The sequence below is a fragment of the Natrix helvetica genome, assembly GCF_964273705.1.
Source record: "Natrix helvetica genome assembly, chromosome: 3".
Classification (NCBI taxonomy): domain Eukaryota; kingdom Metazoa; phylum Chordata; class Lepidosauria; order Squamata; family Natricidae; genus Natrix; species Natrix helvetica.
In genome coordinates, this window is record NC_138549.1 from 67033601 (window position 1) to 67053753 (window position 20153).

Genomic DNA, 20153 nt, shown 5'->3' on the forward strand with positions numbered 1-20153 from the left:
TGCATTGTCAGCAGGGGTTGGAGTTTTGGGCAGTGTCGCTGGAGGGGCAGGGTGGCTTCAGTGGGAGGCAGGGCATTGGAAGTGGTCATCCACAACAATCCCAGTTTCTCATGTGACCCCCCTGGGAAAATTAATTGCCCACCCCTGTTTTATGAGATAAAGTAGCAGTAAACTAGCTTAGTTTTTATGGTACAAATTTATAACTATTTTCCAGAGAAATATTAGCCTTACAGTGATGACATATTATCAATTAAAAAAATTGTTATTCACTGCATTTTGCATTAAACAGCATTATGAATGTTTAAACATTTTAAACCCTGAAGTCCACCTGTAAGCCCAGCCTGCATCTAGAAATCCATTTTATTTTTTACAATATAATGACACCATTGAAATCCATCTTACTTAGAGCATCTTAGTTTGTAATGCTCCCAGTTCTTTGAGACAGTGATGAAGTCCAACAGTCCTAGTTATTCACTGATTCAAACATTCCCTATATTGATTCTCTACTTTTCTTTTTTTTCTTTTTCTTTTTAAAGGAATTTTATTGGTTTTTACAAATATTTATAGGATGGGGTAAGTAGGTATAAAAATTTTTGACAGCTACATCGTGCGAAGGGTAGAGTCCCCCCAAATCTCACAACTTTTACAGAAAAAAAATAAAGATCAAATATTAAAAGATAAACATTGGCAGCTTTTTGTTTTACATTATATCAACAATATATTCAATCATTTTATATGCCACTTCCAACAATTACATTGTAACAACAATTGCAATAATATTTCAAAGTTATTTTTGTGACCTGAGTGTTCTCGATGTTGCTTCCTCCCCACTGCCCTCTGGCGAAGCCACTGCCTCTCCCTCCTTCATGTCTTGTGTACTGTCCCCTGTTCCATCTAGAAAGGCAATGTGTTTTTTAATGAAGGCCTCTGCCTCCACAACTGTGTTGATTCTAATTCTGTTGCCCTCCCAAAAGATCAACATTCCTTCTGGCAATAACCATCTGAACCAAGCTCCTTTATCATATAATTTCTTTGATAATGAGGAATATTTTTTCCTCTTATCTCTTACCTTCTTCGGAATTTGTTTAAGAATGGCTATTTCTTTGTCTTTATATTTTAATGGTCCCACCCTCTGAGCTCCTAAGACCTCATCTCTTGTAGTCTTTCTAAGAAATTTAACATGTACTTCCCTTGGAACGTTGTGTGTTCTTGCATATGCTGAATTGATCCTATAAATCAAATCAATATCCCACCATAGCTGTAGTTTATCTCTTTTAATATATTCTGATAAAATTGTGGTCATAATCTCCTTAAGGTCTTCATTTTCTGTCTCTGGTAAGTTTTGAAATCTAAGAAAGAAAGACATTCTTTCAAATTCCACCTTTATCATATGATTTTCAAATTCCCTATTCCCCTTCTGGACCGTCATAACCTCCTCCCTCAACCCAGTCGTGTCCTCCTCCAACACACCTATTCTCTGCTTGTTTTGTGTTGCTTGTTGTTGCGTTTCTCTGAGCTGTTCATTTAGATCTGCCAATTGTTTTTTCAGTTCGTCCTGTCCCTTCAAAATAGTTTGAAACATTTGGGCAACAGATAAGTCCTTTGAACTCTCTTCATTTGTTTTAAGTTGTAGAAATGAAGCCATCTGTGTTTGTTGTGTAATCGGACTAGACGTAGAAGATGTCGGGGCCGAACATACCTTACCAGGCGGTGGCTTTTTAGGACCCATTCTAAGTTCAGAGATAGCTATAAATCTTATGCAAAAGAAATGGCGTCTGTGGAATACACAGCTGGGAGAGATCGTGGAGGCAAACAAGCCAGAAGTGAAAGTTAGTCTTCCTGTACAGCTACAAGCCAGGGGATAAGAATCAAGTGCTCCAAATCCAAGGGAGCCACATAAGAAAAGAGGCTCCAGGAGATCTCCGGGGTGTAGAATAATATAAAGCCAGACATTCTTTCAAAGGGGAAACTTCATTCGTAAAAGCAAAGAAGAAGGAGGAAATTGGCCATCTTGGCTCAGCCTTCACAGGGGATCAGGGAGCAACATGTCCAAAGTTTTCATAGAATAGTTTAAAAGTAACAACTCAGCAGTCATCCTTTGCAATTGTAACAAGAATCATTCTCCCATTGTTAGAGGAAGTGAAAGTTAGCTTTTAACTCTCTCTCTCTCTCCTCCTCCGAGAGAGAGATATTCCGAGTGCTGCTTTTTCCGAGGGGTGGTGGAAAATCCCCCCTCCAATCTTAACACTTCAAAAGATTGAATCCACAATTTGGAGAAACTGCTGTTCATCAGTTAAATAGATTAACAGGAGATTGAGGGAAACCTCTCACCTCACCGCGCTTCAGCTGTAACATCTAATTGATTCTTTCCTTCTGGAATCCGATCGTCGAAGGCGCATAGCAACAACAGAAAATGCTGCCATGCACCCCCCACGCTCCCCGGCTCCTGGGGCAAAGCTGGAAACCCCCCTGCAGCTGCCGCCGATCCAGGGGGTCCCAACAAGCTGCCCTGTAGCAGGGAGCCCCTCCAAGGCCCCCTGTGCTCCCAAAAGGAGCCCACTGAAGAGACGAGTGGCGGACGCACATGTCCGTCGCCTTTGGGGATCGGAAGTCGTCTTAATTCTCTACTTTTCTGTAGTTCCTGCTTTTCAAATCTCAAACACTGGGATTCAATTATTATTTTTTCTATCAAATCAAAGGAATTTTACAGAAAACGAGCTCATTCCATTATCCAAGCCTAGTTGTCCATGAATAAATATAAGGCACAGCAAGAATCCACTCCAGTAGGAAATGTTTTAACAAGATCATCTCTAAGGATTATGAAAGTGCTGCTGAAGTTTTGTATGTCAAAACAATGATAATAATACTCAGAGTTTCCAAGGGGGGAAATATTTTCTTCAGTTGGCAAATGAGAAGGGAAGAACAGACAAATATATGATTATGTGCTTGATGACATTAATGTAATTTGTTAGGATGTTCTTGTGGCACTCTATAAAAGTGGTATCGGTTTATTTGATCAAGATTAAAATAGATTGGTTGCTATTTAGTTAAAAGTTATATGGGGAAAATGTTATTGGATGTATTTTAAATGTATCTGATTAAGATTAAAATAGTTACGTTATCTGGTATCTTTAGTGTATTCTAGATTTGAATGATGAGTTTGAGGGATTTGAATTATTATAGAAAATTAGATATATCTTAAAAGGAAGAAAATTCAAGAGGTTTAATTTGATCAAGTTTATAATAGATAGGGTATTACTATGGGTAACCCTTAATAGACATTTGGTGATTAGGAGATTTTAAAGATTTTATTTATAAAGAATAAGGTGAGATATGGGATGAAGGCAGTGTTCTATTTTAAGAGATGTTGATAAGTTGTTAAAATTGTTTGTACATGCTGGGACAAAGGGGGAAATTATTTTTCTTTCTTTCTCATTTTAGACTTTTTTCCCCTTCTTTGCAGTTTTCAATTTTTTAATGCTTTGTGTTAGTTTAATCTGCATAATATAATCTTTGATAAAAAAATATTATAAAATGTGAAAAAAATCACTGAGTTATTGACCCCTACTAAATATCCATTATTTATCAAAAGTAAAAATTTCATTAATGCATGTACATAATATTTAATATTGTGATTATGTTGTGACAATAAAGTACTCTTGAAACATCAGATCTTTCAAACATGTTTAATAAGTTAACTTAATGAAAACAAATCCAGTCGCATTGCCCCCCTCTTTTTGTTTTGTTTTTACTTCTTTTGGTTTCCAGAAGGATAAAGATAATTTAAGCTTGCAGTCAGAAAACGTTTTTCCTCTTTATCCAATAGATCTGCAGTTTGATTCTTCAATACTCTTTCTGATTTTCAGTATTTCTTCCCACTAGGTGTCACCTTTCTGTCAACCAAGAAAAGCCTCTTCTGTTCAAAATCTGCATTCCTTTTTGGGCAAGAATAATCGCTCTAATGTTTACCTGGTGGGGGAACCTAAGGATGAGGAAGCTTCTTCTAACAGGTGAGAGTTGGAATATTTTAGGTGACTATTGTGACTGCCACAAAGAAGAGGGAGTCAAGCTATTCTCCAAAGCACCTGAGGGCAGGACAAGAAGCAATGGGTGGAAATCAAGGAAAGAAGCAACCTAGAACTAAGGAGAAATTTCCTGACAGAACAATTAATCAGTGGAACAACTTGCCTCCAGAAGTTGTGAATGCTCCAACACTGAAAGATTTTAAGAAGATGTTGAATAACCATTTGTCTCAAGTGGTGTAGGGTTTCCTGCCTAAGCAGGGGTTTGGACTAGAAGACCTCCAAGGTCCCTTCCAACTCTGTTATTCTGTTCTGTTCTGTATCCTAAATGGTTCTTTTTATGTGTTGGATGGTGGATAATCACTTAATCTGTTTTTAGACACTGATTGCAGCAACTCACCTCTGTCTGTCTCCTGCAGGATCTTTGTGTATTCAATTCACAGTATCCTGAAGAGTGGCTAGCTTTTCTGCAGGAGACATGAATCCAGATCCAATTCTGTCCCTAGCTGCTGTTTCTCAGGAGAAGTGCAGAGTTTTTAAATACAGTAGTTAGATAGTTAATGGTCACATCATTCTGTTTTCTCCCCATGTTTCTATTGTATGTATGTTGATTTGCCATAAAGTTGTCTTCATCTTGTTTTCATTTTAATGCTCAGAACTAATCCATACATGGACATTTGTATTTTCCAGGTTCAGCTATAATGCTAACCTATGGTCTAGTGTTCTATGCACAGAATGTGGGGTCCTGCGCTTAATTTCCGATGCAGATGCAAATAGATTATGGAAGCTGTTGTTTAGTTATCAAGTTCAAGTTCACATTTAGAACTACATCTAAATCTTACATTTTAATAGTAATATTGTACTATTTAATAGTGACTTTGTGAATTCAAAGTGAACCTTGAATTATTAATACTAATTTTGATTTATAAGAAATTATCAGTTTTCATAAACAGAGTGAAATTGCTTTATTTTTCTCTGTCATAATTATAGCAACCAAATCAGACATTAAGATTGCTTGATGATACCTTCCTGGGAAGAAGAAAACTTATAATGCTACGTAATTCAATGTGAACATACAATGTGTCTGAACAAATCCATATGTGGATTTGTCTGAAAATGTGTGTTTTAATATATATTTTCTCACTCTTGAAATATATATCAGAGTATTTGAGAATGCGAATCCCAGTGGCTAACTAAAGTCTGGTTTGCTTGCTGTTCCTAGTTATGCAACCGAAATCAAATTATATTGGAAATTCAAAAAGATGGACTCTCGGAGATCCCTAAGCAGAACACACAATTGCTAGAACAACTACATATTTTGCTTTTTACAATCAAATGCTTCTAAAATTGACTTTAAGCAATTTTAAAAATGCCCTGGTGTAGGTGGATGATGTGGTCAGAATTTTTAAACAGAATGGCAAAAAATATATTTACAGAGTTGAAAAGTCATTATTTTTCATTATTCATTACTAATGAATAATGCTGTAAACTTAGCATGTTTCTTTTGTAGAAATTTTCCTTGAACACATGGAAAATGCATAGGCTTGGTCTCTAAGGCCAAGTGAGATAGTCTCTAAACCACCTTATGCTGTAAGTGTCAGCTTCACTTTTTTGTATTGTATTTGTATTTGTATTTATTAGACTTGTTAGCCGCTCCCTCTCCACAAAGGGACTCGGGGCGGGGTACAAAATAAATCACATGTTACACGATAAGACATTACATTACACGGAGGAGGTATAAAGTCACAACAATTGTTACAATACAAAAACAACAATAATAATAAGGTTAAAAATTAAAATACCCCAAGTTAAAAAAATTTAAAGTGTAGAAAGTTTAAAATTGCCAGGAGGATTGGAGATAAAACTATAGTTGAGCCAGGCCAGCTAGTTGGAAAAGGTGGGTCTTGAGTTTTGTACGGAAGGAGCGGAGGTCGGTAGTAATCCTAATGTCGGGGGGGAGGTCATTCCAGAGGGCTGGGCCCATCACAGAGAAGGCCCTGCTCCTGGGCGCCGCCCTTTTCACAGAGTTCCCATCAAAATGTGAGCTGTAAATCTGTTCATTAAAAACCAAGAGGTTATAAAGAGATTAGATTAGACGATAAGTGAAACTGCCTCCACAGTCTTCTTTGACTTCAGATTATACATCTTTCTGAATATGACAATATTTCCCCCATTCTTAGGAAAACCAGGACTCAGCATAGAAGATCCCTCAGTGTGGAGGACATTGGGTCCCCTAACCTGGCGAGAACCGTTGGGCGGGTGGTAGCAGTTTTTCCAGATGGAACTAGTCAATTAGAATTGCAGCGGTCCCAACAAGGCAACTTTGGGTTTTGTGTTTCTTCAGGGAATGGTCGTCCTGATACAGGTATGAGTTTGGTAACCAATGGTCTGAAACCTTGAACAAGTGGACTCCTGGCTTTTTAAAACTATGGTATTGGGAGTATCTCTATGGTTTTTTTAAAATTGTTTTTTCACTGCTGAGGGGTGGGGGGAAGGATGCTGGCTTACATTTGTTTTATTTTATAATTTGTACCCTTAATTTTTCAGTTGAGAAACAGAAACAAACTTAACATTACAAACTTAAAATCTAGCTTTATATATATTTAATATGAAGAATCCATGTATTTAACTGTAGGAATAGTCAAAATATTTTGTGTTTATTCACCATAGCTTTCCAGATAAAGGAAAGGAAGCAAGATATATAACATTTCATCTATATTTGGCCTTCAGCTGGTTTGGGTGATAGAAGGGAACTCTTATTCTTTCACGTAACTATTTATTGTCCTCGACACTTTGACAATCTTCTACGATCAATTAGGAATGAAATTATAATTGCAGATCATATATAAAATAATTTAGTCCTGTAAAAATTGTATCTTAATTGTATCATAAAAGCATATTAGCACAATATTGGTAGATCTGCTGTGTATATTTACTGTATTAAAAACTCATTCTTCCCTGTTTATTTCTAAAGGTTCATGTGGAGGTAGAACAAGAGAAAAAATAAATTTTGGGAATAGGTAAAGTAGATTCATCAGGCATTATCTATTCCTATTATAGAACCCCTTGCTGTAAAAGATAAAGCCAATGGCATTACACCCATACACCACAAAGTCATTTGAGAGAATGGAAAGGTGGGCATGGGATGCAACACTGAAACTGTAGGGGTGTAATAATATCACAAAATGTTCTTTGTACATACCCTGACAGGTTCAGAGATGCTGTGATTCCTAAATCATAAATGCCAGTGCGTATATTATGAAAGTGAATTCTTGGAAATATATTCATTTGAACTTTCCTGAGGCTGGTGGGTGGAGCTACAGGCTGCGAGAGGGGTGTCAAAGAAATAAAAAGGACTAAGGTAGAGTTAAACTGCCTCCATTTCATTTGAACTTTCCTGAGGTTGGTGGGTGGAGCTACTGGCTGCGAGAGGGGAGTCAAAGAAATATAGAGGACAAAGGTAGTGGCCCGCACACCTAACGGAGCTCGAATCATATATCTATAAACCAAAAATAGCAATAATACATTCTGGATTAGTGCGCTTGAGATTGTGATTTTATTTTATTTCAAAATGATCGGCTTAGTTCAATGTAATAGTTGCTTTGCATTTGTCTTTCACAGTACTCTTCAAATTTGGATACTGTCCCCTTTGTAAACAAATTACTAGACTACATAGACACATTACCTATCTAGAATCTCTAATCTCTGCTCTCCAAGCAGAATTTAGGTGCGCAATTCCATTCTATGGAGATGCCACACTACCAACCCCCTCTACCGCAAAGGTCCAGCAGGAGAAGAGCAGTCTGGACAACTGTGAGATCTGGCAGGGTGAGAGCTGTGAACCATAAACACGAAGCTTTTCCTGTGTCCCAGCATACTCTTGCTGACCTTAATGGGGACACTAAAGTGACAGGTCAAGGTAGTTGTGATAACGATGACTCAAATAAGATCATGGTCCAAAATGAAGAACTTACTTCGGAAAGACAAAAGTGTATATCAGGTATCACACATCAGTCGCACAAGAAGAGCAAGGTATCCAAAAACAGAAGTCACCTTCTAGTTGGTGATTCAATCGTAAAGGATGTAAATTTAGGAAAGGATATGGAGGTTTTGAAATCACAAACTAGCCACAGGATATATGGTCCCAAGTACTGTTTTTGTAATTCCCAGTTTATCCTTAAATAATTTGTCTGAGTTACAGCAACAAAACACAGCGGTGTTACTCTTTCCAATAAAACAGATGTGTCACAACACTCAGCAAACCTGATCCATTTTTTAAAAAAAACTTCCAGAACTTCAACAAGCCTCCTCTCAAAAACATATCGTTTTTTAAAAGTGGCATCATCTGCACTGATATGGCTGCATGACCCCATGCGCTCTTTGCTAATTATGATTTGGTGTAGTATTGAAATTGATAAACCATATGTATACTCGGGAAACCATGCAGCCATACCAAAAAATAGGAATGCTATACAAATGGAAAGTAAAAGCAGCCCTGTTGTTCAAAACCAGCCTTGCCTGTTCAGTGATGCCAGTGGTTCTCAATCTTTTCTTCACCATGGACCCCCTTTAAATACCTTTTGTGGTCATGGACTTTGGCCATGGACCTCCAAGACTTAACTCAAGTTTTAAATCATAACATTTCTTCCAGGCTTTATGGATCCCCTGTAATGACATCGTGGACCCCCAGGGGTCCGTGGACCACACGTCAGGAACCACTGAGTTATATTGTTTGGTGCATGTGTATTATTGCTTTCTTCACTGAAATCGTTTCCCTGTTTTTCTCTGTTTCTGAAGAACGCATTTGAAATATTCAGCCACATATATGCTCCTCCATTAGGCTACAAATCTACTTTGATATCCTGCTGTACGGCACTAGTTAAAAGTACGCTCTGAAACATAATCAAATATTTGGTTATGGTAGAATCTCACTGGTGTTTTTATGTTTTCTGTTTTTTTCTTAAGAGAAGGACTGTCTAAAATAGGTCAAATGGTGGGGATAATTCGGAACATGTGTTCTTAGAGCTTTTTTTCCCAGGCAAACTCCTGGGAATGTTGCAACATTTGTGATGGAGTTGACAAATGTTTGTCCTGGCGTTAAGCACTCCAATTCCAGGAATACACTATTTCCATTACACCTCCACCCTAAAAAAAATTCAAAGTAAGTTAGGATACATCTCAAGTAAACAATTTCTTGTTCTGAGCTTCCCCTTCCCAGGAATCCTTGAACAACTAATAACTAGATTTAACAAATAGATTTACACAGTTTTTTTCTTAGTCCTTGTGCTGCTTTTCTGTGTGGGTTTTTTCCTTTTTGCTTGCTCTACTACACTTGAGTCCTCATTTATAAATTGCCTGTAAATAGCAATAAAATAGCTAGAATACGTATAGCCTAATCTTGGATTTTTCCTGTCTAAATGCAAAGGTTTGCTTTTCTCCACATTAAAATTCCCTTAGTTGGATAGGGCCCGTGTTAAAGTTTGTCAATATCTTTTTGGATCCTGAATTTGTCGTCTGGGGTGTTGGCTGTTCCTGCCAGTTTAGCATCATCTGCTCAATTTGAAGAGTTCCCCTTCTATTCCCTCATCTAAGTTATTTATAAATGCATCAGAACAGTAGAAATAGTGATAGTAATTGCACAGTTCAATGGTAAATGCCTGAAGTCAGAAAAGGTTTCGAAGGGAAGACATTCAAGTGGTTTTGATAGCAAAAAGTTGTGGCATGCTTCCAGATTTTTGGTGCAAGTTGATTATGCTGACATAAATATAGTGACAGTTTTGGGGGATTTTGTTGCAAAGAAATCCAGCAGAAAATACTCAAATGCCTAAAAGTGGATTCATACAAGCAAGGGAACGTGTGTCTTTCTATAACAAGTTCTAAATGATTAATGAAGGTCTAATAAGCATAGGTTCAGTGAAGAAGTGTTATATGTATCTCAGTTTTTCCTCAATCTCTTGAATTTGCATGAGGAACATTTTCCCATTTCATAGTTGCGACATTTCAATAAAAGGCTACCTTATTAAAACACTAAATGCAATTTTATGTTATGTTATCTTAACAGGTATCTACGTCCAGGAGATGGCAGACACCAGTACAGCTAAACTCTATGCTGGACTCCTAGAAGTTGGGGATGAGATACTTGAAGTAAATGGTGCCAAGGTTGCTGGGCTGGGCCTAGCCCGGATCAATGAACTGCTCTTGTGGGCAGAGATGCTCTCCCTTAGAGTGCTGAAGCAGAGACCTGTTCGGCACTAGCAGAAGAGGAGATCCTTGCGAGGGAAGCTTGAATGGGCAGCATCTTTGTCTCAGTGCTTTTATGACTTACTGTAGATGTGGATGAAGGCACAAACCAACCCCATGGGTTATTCTGTAATGGAATCTGGTATCTATTGAATATTTAATTTATGCAAAGATTAGTCATACAATGTGGACTCTGTCCATCACCAAGGAATAGGAAGTAGTTATCTGGCACCTCCCTGTACAAAGAATTGGGGGGGGGGGGGGCGGAGGGGGGGAGGGGGAAGGAGACATCAGGTAACCATTTGTGGATAAAGACTTATCTTTTGACCACCAACATCCACACAAACTGTTTATCTAAAAATTGGAAGATGCTGGATCATCTTTAATTTATATTAAAGTACCCATAACAAGTTTGGTTTGTTCATAAAAGCTTTTTTAAAACATTCAAGCTAATACTTTTTCTGTTGACTGAATTGGAGAGCTGCTAATGCATTAAGTGATCCCTATTGTGGAAATCTTATCTCTCCCGCCTCCACACCCTTTATTTACAAGGAAAGATTCTATGCTTTGGGAGTCTTTAAATAAGTTAATAATAATCTCTTTACCAGAAAATCTACAGTTCCTTTACAAACCTTAAGAGTCTTTATAGGCATTCACAAAAATATCCATTCTGGATCAGTTTATGTGCTATTTTATATATATGGCCAAACTCACTCATGCCAAGTATCAGTAGACAATTCTGTCTAATCATTCTATTTTAGATGTTTTATGTTTGCAGTGAAAGCTATTTGACTTTGGAGTTTTTGCTCCTTTAGCAGGCCAGAGCTGAGAATTCCTGATGTTTGCAGATTCCCATAGCTTCTTCAAAATACTGAACTTAATTTTTAGAGAAAGTTTTCTCAGTTTCTACCAGAGAAATTCTCCAGGTTGCAATTTTACAGTCTGAACTTCATATTCCTGTATCTCTTATGTTCAGCTCTTTTCAAAACTTGCTTCTCATGAAGTGGTAATCCTGGGCCTGGAATGTACTATTCTAGAATGCACATGGAGTTCACAAGATAAAATGATCTTTGTTTTGATTGTGTGTAGGAATATTCAGTTAATTTCTAGTTGTAATCTGAAATGGTAGAGTTCACAGCCAGGTTTGTCACTGCTGATCATCTTTTGTGTCTGTCTTAGAGCCATCTTCTAGTCTCTATAGCTGCAAAGACCAGGTTATCTCATGAGCTTTGTACCCAGAATATGATTGTGACAGGAGAGGCTTCTCTTTTCGATGACTATCAGTATTCAGCCCTGGCCCACAACCATGGGCTGCTTTTGAAAACACTGGAAAGCCTCTCTACCTTGTTTCACTGTTTTTCTCTGATTAAATTATTTATTAAAAGCAGTTATGGACTCTTGGCTTGAATTAAGGATGGCATAGCTGATTTGTGATGTGAATGAATCATGTAAGGTTATATAAAATCAAGATAGCCTGATTTTAGGTGGTTTCCACCCCAGCTAATTTCAAGAGTGCCCAGTAAGCAATCAGGTGGTGTCTCAATCCATTTAACCTTGGCCTCAGCCCATTGCTTACTTCAAGTCCAATTAGGATGTGCCTTCCTCACCAGATTAATTCAAATCATGTGGCCTTCAGCATGATTTAAAGTAAATTAAAGTATTTCTTTATTCTTCCCAAGGAGGATAAGAACTTTCAAACCCTTTTCTATCACCTGAGAAAAGGAAGGAAAAAGAAGCAATTGCTGATGGGCAGGCAGATTCAAAATATTGTTGTGTTTGGACAGAAAACCTAAAAGACATCGTTGTTAATATTCTTCCTCTACATATTTCAGCTTGGCTTCCTGAGGGTTATAACCATCAAGCAGATTCCTCGAGAGGAGGCCTTCATATCCTTTCCAGGCCATCATACCTTCAAATAGTTGTAAAATGATTGGTTGTAAAATGGGGACTATCTGTAGCAGACCATCTGTAGCAGACCAGGTCAAAAACATGGAAATCTGGACAGCACTTGGCAAGGACATGATCCATATCTATTGGCTAAAAAGTATTAACAGCAGTATTTGAATACCAGTGCCACAGATGAAGCAGCCACTAGCAAAAAGTGGACTGTTTTTTTCCTTCCTCAAGGGAAAAAACAGTCCAGTTACCTTTTGAAGGGAAAAAAAAAAGCAACAGCCAATGACCTGCCTCTCAACAACATGGAAAGGCACTGGTCACTTCTGACTCTCTCAGTGATCCTGTAACGGGAGAAAGAGGAAGGGAATTATGAACTTACCTTCATGCTGATGTTCTGAACATCATATGCAAGTTGCACAAAACAATATTTTTAGAATGTCCTCTAATTGAATCAGGAAATACGCATAGTATATATTTTCTCCTTTAAAAAGCAACCACCACCCAGCTTTAATATGGAGTGGAGAACTGTCTTCATCTGTTAGTGGAAAATATAATATTTGGAGATAGATTTTAAAAAATGATAAATACAAGAAATGAGGTAGTTTGAATTTTAAATCACATCTCTTTTGCCTTTTAAATGCCCCTCCCAAAATCTAGTATGGATATTTCTGAACAATGCATCTTCAATTCTTGGATAAGATAGGCCATGTTGTGCATTTTGTATACAGATACTGTAAATACATATGCTTGCATACATACATGCCTGACGGTAACCTATTCTGTCTGCAAAGGCTTTTTATTTCCTTCTTCAGGAATTTTTGGAAGCTCCTGAGTAGTCACTTTAAAGTCAATGTAAATATTTATTCAGATATTTAATCCATTGCAATTTGGACACAGTATGCAAAGATTGGGAAAATCTCCAATGCTGGGAAAGGTGGGAGGAAAGAGAAGAGGATGACCAGAAGCAAGACTTAATGGTGATGAGCGTACCGTTAAGAGACTTGACAGAAAAGATTAGGGATAGATCCTCATGGAGAAAATTGTATGATGTTGCTAAGAGTTGTCAACAACTTGATGGCACGTAATCAGTTAATCCATTACAAATGAACTGTTGTCTAGTTCTGAGCCTGCCCATTTTCTTCTGGGAGTGCTGCACAGCACACAAAGTACAACTCTAAGCCCTAAATTATTACCATCCTGTTTTAGAAGTTTGCACCAATCCTTTCCCTAATTTTTCTGTTCTAGTACATTCATTCATTTCTTAATTTGTTTTCTAGAAGTTTAATTATTCCTGCTGGTATTTGTTTGACTGTCTCAAGTTCCACGTTGATACACAATCTGGCTGCATGCCCTCCATTATAGAACAAAGTCATGTGAGTGAGCATTAAGTCCTTTTTTGGCTTCCTGACACAAAATCAACTTACGTGCCTAACTCTAAATCTCTGCACTTCCCTTGTAATTTGGTGAATAAAATGTGCAGGGCTTTGACAGAAATTATTCTTCAAACACTAGAGGGAGGGATTTGTTAACTTTTTTTAGCCATCCCCAAACTATAAACCTAGCTCTTGTTTGTAGAAGAGTATTTACAATCTTTTCTATAGCAACCAACTTTGTCTGCAAATTTTATCCAATTCTAATGGATAACAATAAATAATAAAGAAAGGAGCCTTGAACGCCCTGTCCTGCATGTAAATTTACCTGAAATTTGCCAAGCTTGTCTTCAGAAAGGTTTACTGCTTACGCAGATTTCATCAAGTTCAGTGAGATTGTATGTTTATTTAAAAGTACAGATTCATTCTAACTTTTATAGTAGTAGAAACCTTGATAGTTCAGATTTTCAAATGTGTGGGATGATGATTAACTTTACAAATATAAAAAAACAAGTATTGATGTTGTTAATTATATTACAACTCTTGCTCTATTATGATTTGACTAGAGGTTCTTTAGAACACAAATATAGTCCTTGTCATATCCAATATAACTCAAGGGGATAAATTCATATTAGTGAAAATGTTCAATTAATTGTTGAACTCACTCAATGTTGAGCAAATTGGTATAAACACTAAGAGACAGTGACTGGTGTAAATCACCCAGATTATTTCACTGGTGAATAGATAATTAATGGGACCATCAGAGCTGCTACCGCAGCTACATAATTGTGAATTCTTGATAATTATGGTCTTTCCCTCTGTTGGATCTTTTCAATTCTAATGGTAAACATGTCCTGGACCTGAAATATTATTTATGCATTGAAACAGGCAAGACAGTAAGAGCTCATAGTGAAGAATTCCTAGATAGGGAGTGCGACTTTTAAGTGTACCTATAATTTTTCATTTTATCAAAAAGGAAGGAACAATCTTATGTTATACTTCTAACGATTAGCTGATGACAATTCCTGGAATGAGAAGCAAAGTATCTAATAAAGAGGTTGTACTTTAAAGCCAATTTTTTTTCCTCCTGAAATCTGTTAGATTCTGTCGAGTAGTAGATCTACCTATCCAACCAGAATAACATTTAGTTGCTTTTCAACTGGTATTTGCTACCACCTCTTTTCCTAAGAAAATACTTTTCTTTTAATTGAGAAAATATAACCAGACCTTGTCCCCGCTACCTGGTAATCTATCTGGAGAGGCCTAGGCCAGTGATGGCGAACCTTTTTTGGCTCGTGTGCCACAAGGGGGGGGGAGAGCAGGGGGGTCGAGTGCGGGCGTGCTGCACCCATAATGCAACGCGCGACCCCCCCCAGTGCGCATGTGCGCACAACGCGCGACCCCCCCATTTTTACATGCTTTTTTGCCCTCCCCAGGCTCCAGGAGCTTTATAGGAGCCTGGGGAGGGTGAAAAGAGCCTCCCCCGACCCCCCTGAGGCCCTCCAGAGGCTTCAGGGACCATCCGGAGGCTTCCCTGAAGCCTTCGGAGCGCTTAAAACCACCCTCCGAGCATACCGGAAGTGACTTCCGGGTTGCTCGGAGAGTCGTTTTAAGCGCTCCGAAGGCATCAGGGAAGCCTTGGACGGTCCCTGAAGCCTTTGGAACGCTTAAAACCACCCTCCGAGCAACCCGGAAGTCACTTCCGGTTTGCTCGGAGGGTGGTTTTAAGCGTTCCAAAGGCTTCAGGGATAGTCCCTGAAGCCTCGGGGGGGGGGGGCGGGGGAGGCTCTTTTTGCCCTCCCCAGGCTCCTATAAAGCCTCTGGAGCCTGGGGAAGGCGAAAAATAGCTTTTAAAAAGGTGAACTCAGGTGGCCAGCGCGCGCATGCACGCTGGCCAGCTGACAGAGCAGCGCCTCGCGTGCCTTGACAAATGGCTCTGCGTGCCACTTGTGGCACGCGTGCCATAGGTTCGCCATCACTGGCCTAAGCCTTCTGAAGCATATTGCAACCTCACATCAATAGCCCCTCAATAACTACAGAAGAGTTCTTTAGCTGCTTAGCATTTATTAAGAATACACCACAGACAATATATTTCCTTTTTCGAATTCCAGCAATTCAGTAACATGTCAGGATGGCATTAGCAGAATTTGCAGAAATGTCTGGTTAAACAAAAGTCACAATTCATGTTCTTCTATACTCTCCCTAACACATAGGGAGAGATACGTGACTTTTTAAATATACTGCAATTATAGAAATACTTTAATATCTAGGCATAAATATTACAGTAACAACAACTTTATTCCAGTTTGGAGGAAAAAGACGAAAGAAAAAGAAATATCTGGAATAAGAAGCATTTAAATATTGAATTGATTGAACAGCAGCAGTTAAAATGGTGAACTCTTTCAAAGTTATTTTTAATTACAACTTTTCCCGTATAAATTATTAACACTATGACAAAGAAAAAAAGCAAAGCCATTTGCATCAATATTAGAAAATTAAGAATTGATTCTTTAAATGCATGAAAAATAAGGATACAGGGTTTGAAGTCTAAAATGATATAATAAAGTAGCACATTTGAGACCATATTATTCCATTTATATGGAAAGATCCAGGAAGGCAATGGATATAGATAGAAACTATACAGCAGCTTGATAAATCTAAATATCAAAATCATTTTTCTTGCCTATAGAGCCTGTACAATTAAATAATATAAATAATACATTCACAAAAACTGTGTTTCAGGTTTGATGACTGTGATATGCAACACTGAGGTTATCTCTCGTCTAACATCCTTAATGATCTACCTAGGACTTTAAATTTAGCAATGTTCAGCTGAAGTCTTGGGGAAATCACAGCTTTTATAGAACAACAGATTTTTATTATAATAATATGCTATATAGTAAGGAAGAGACTGGATCATAAATTAGTTGTCAATTATTTTGGCTTGCATTTATCTTGATTTACATTTAAATCTTTAATAAGAAGAACATAGGATTCATTTTGGAACATAGACTTAGGGAAACAAAAGGACAAGATGAATGGCAATAACTCTGGAAATCAGGCTGTTGTTTTATCAGCTTTATCTTAAGAGTTGCAGAGGAATATTGTCTATTTTTGGCATTTAACTCCAGTAAAACTAGCGCAAATATCACACATTATTCAATAATAACAACAACAATTTTGGGTGAGTTGTCAAGAGAAAGGATTTGTTTTTCCATATGTGATGGACATGTGAAAAAGATGTACCTTTCTGGAAGATAATATTTTAAAAAATAAGAATTATAAAGAAAGAGTAGAATGCACCCAGAATTCAATTTTTTACTTATTTTCAAGGGATTGAAAGCTGAATCCCCTAATACAGTGATGGTGAACCTTTTTGGCACCAACTGCCCAAACCGGAACACACGTGAATGCACATGCCTCTGCGCACATGTCAGAGCACCAGAAACCCAAGGACCAGCTGGCGGGTGTGTGCGTGCCTGTTTTCAGGCCGTTTTTCGGTCCAAAAAAACGGCCAGAAAAATGCCACCAAAGCGGGCTGGGTTTTGGCCATTTTTTGGGCTGTTTTCAGGCACTCTAATGCCCGTGAAGACCAGCTGGCTGGCGCCAGAAACCAGAAGAGCAGCTGGCAATGGCACACGTACCCACAGAGGGTGGTCTGCATGCCATCTTTGGCATGCATGCCATAGGTTCACCATCACAGCCCTAATAAGTAACTTATTATAAATATACTTCTGGGAACTGAATAAATAATTGCCCGATAGTGGAACTTTATAGCCTGTTTCCGGAAGGATCAAGGAACCACTGGTTACTTTAATCTTTAACTGGGCATCTTTTCTTTCCTTCCTTCCTTCCTTCCTTCCTTCCTTCCTTCCTTCCTTCCTTCCTTCTTTCCTGCTTCACAATGGGCACACCATTATACAAACTAGTTGAAGATGTTAAAAGTAATATCTTTTAAACCTCTCCCCCCCCCCTTGAGTTCATTTTAAACTCAGTGGCTTAGAGAGCCAAATTGATGTAGCAGTTAAGGCATCAGGAGTGATTTGGGTGATCCTGAATCAGTCCTCTCTCTCAGCCCTAGGAAGGAGGCAATGGCAAGCCACTTCTGAATTTTTGCTGAGAAAACTGCAGGGATTCATCCAGGCAGTTGTTAGGAGTCAACATTGACTCAAAGGCACATATGCAATTGAAGGGAGTGGCATTGGTCACCAAAACAAACAAACAAATATACAAATATATCAGGTAAATATACCAGGTAAAATGAAGGGGGGTACTAGAAGTACCAGTACAAAAAGCTGTTTAGACAGGTTTTTTTTAACAACTTCAAAATATAAAGTGTTCCTATTTTGTATTCTGTCCAAAGTATTTTATAGTACATTTAATACTTTTCAGGGTTCTCAAAAAGTGATCGGATCTCAATCAGTGCTGACTAAGTATGCTGTGCATCCATTCACCTATTGGAGCGTCTTCTCCATTTTTCCCAACATTTTTGGAGAAACTTGTTGCAACACTTCTCTTTGCATTGATTGTGGAGCTTTCTTGGCAACTTCTTCTGAAATGGCTTTATGACTTATCTTGTGAATGAATTGCACCCAATGCCTGCAGGGGATCTCTGGCTGCTACAGTCTCGCCCCACTAACTAGGAAGTTTCTTAAATAGTTTTCTTTATCTCTCTCTCTCTCTCTCTCTCTCCCCCCACCCTCTGCCAGCACCATTTGAGCTGCTGTTTCTTGTGTATGTGTTCTCTCTCCTTGCCCCCACTTTGCCTAGTTTGGCTGGCTTTTTTCAAAGCTCTTCCATCACCCAGCAGGGCCCAACGGCAGGCGAGCATCTTGCTGCAATTGCCAGAGGCTTCCAATAACACAAGAGAGTTGTGACGCAGCCAAGAATTCTGGGCTGGCCGCCAAGCCAAGAAGCCACCTGCCCAGCCCCAGTTGTGCTTTAGCTCTTCCAGCTGCCTCCCCCACCCCATCCCACCCCAGCCCACCAGTTAGGTTCCTGTTCCCTGGACGAGTAACTTTAGCTTTTGTTCCTCCAATGCTAATTACTTCAGTGTGTCTGGACCGATTGCCTGCAAAGTGCGTGGAGGGGAAGCAGAGCCCAGGACCGCCTCTGGCTTCTTGCAGCGCTTTTCTTCTCGGAGCAGAGCTTGTGAACTGGCACATAATTGCTTCCCACTTTTCCCTTGAATGACATTTGGCTTTTGCCAAGCGAAGCCCTCGGGAGGCAGAGAACTGAAGCCGTCTAACTACCTTTGAAGAAAGAGTGGGGGTGGGGCGGCAGGGTTGCCATTGTAGATTGTATGAGAGGCTACTGTGGTGGACTTGGCTACCCTATTTCCACTTCAGAGAAGGTAAATTGGTGAGCTGAAAGCTAAATAAGTTGTCCAAAGACTTGATTGTAAGGCGAAGGTGAGAAACAAAATCCCAAACTGCTCTTTAAACCCAGTTTCTTTTCCAACGATTGCTAATTTCACAAAAGGTGGGTTATTTCTCCCTCGCTCTCCAGCAGCTGTCTCCCCCTCAAATTCTTTTTCTTCTTGGATGCACACATAGAAAGGGTAGGATTGCCTGACTCACACGGACACCTAGGGAGAGAGGAAAATGCACACCAACTCAAATTATGCCTTGCCTCTTTGTCTGGCATTTCAGATCTGTTGGAGTTTAACAACAAAAGGAGAAGACAGACAGATTTTGCTAGGAAGACCCTGGATCAATGCCAATACAGTAACCCTCCCCTTTATCACCTATTCAGGATTGCCTGGTTATCCTGTAGACTTCATGTTGCCTTGCACCTGACATCCATGGCCCTCCAAAGGGCTCCAAGATCACACAACCAAAATTCAGCAGTGACAGATTTTTTTAAAAAAGCCCCTTACTTTGCAGAGACCTTCATTAATATAGATTGGGGCTGTGCAAGTAATTTGAAAGAGGTGCTTTGCAAAATACTTGTGTGCCTCAGAAGAGACGCAGTTCTCTTTGAATCAATAAAGCAGCCCTGTCCTTTTGAAAGTTTGTTTGGCTGTTTCGAAGACAGTTCTGGTTATCCACGAGTGTTTTGCTGGCACTTCCAGACACGCCAGCCTTCCAGAACTGGTCTTTTATTACAATGAGAAACACTGTTCTCCTAGCATTTTTGTGTAGTACCTCCTTCAGATGCTTTGCACGAATTGCTCATACGTGCAGGGGACTTAGGAGATGTGAGGCAGAAAAATAAATAAGAACTGCAAAATGAGTGGTTGGGGGTGCTTTGAGACACATCCCCCCACATTAGTCTGGTAGGACTGTAATCAGAAGTTTCAAATGTCTTGTGTGCCCCAGTATAATTTCTTCCTCTCCACAAAAGCTCCTCCCTCTCCCCTAGTCTTCCCATAACAATCAATCTAATGTTGCTCTTTCTACAGTGGCTCTTTTGTTTCTGGGTGGGCATCCCCCTTGAGATTTCTCCACAGGTCCCTGCCATATCATTTGCATTATGGAAACAATTCAGCAGCCCAAGCAACGTTCCGCTCACTTTGTTAATTTGCAAAGCACCAGATTGTCATCTTTCAGTGGGCGATGTAAGCAAAGGGGATTTTTGTCTTCTGGCCTGTGACCCAATCCAATCACAAAGCCATAGACCTGTT

At 39.0% G+C, this 20153-nt stretch overlaps 1 protein-coding gene across 3 annotated transcripts in view; it reads left to right on the forward strand.

The window, feature by feature from the left end:
- KIAA1614 overlaps positions 1–11646 on the forward strand; it is a 39366-nt gene extending 27720 nt beyond the window's left edge. For all 3 annotated transcript variants that reach the window (XM_081946037.1, XM_081946036.1, XM_081946035.1), the window contains exons 8-10: positions 3883–4010; positions 6203–6387; positions 10084–11646. In XM_081946037.1, the coding sequence (XP_081802163.1) occupies positions 3883–4010; positions 6203–6387; positions 10084–10277 (507 nt within the window). In that variant the 3' untranslated portion in view covers positions 10278–11646. The remainder of the gene's footprint in view (positions 1–3882; positions 4011–6202; positions 6388–10083) is intronic.
- The last annotated feature ends 8507 nt before the right edge of the window (positions 11647–20153 follow it).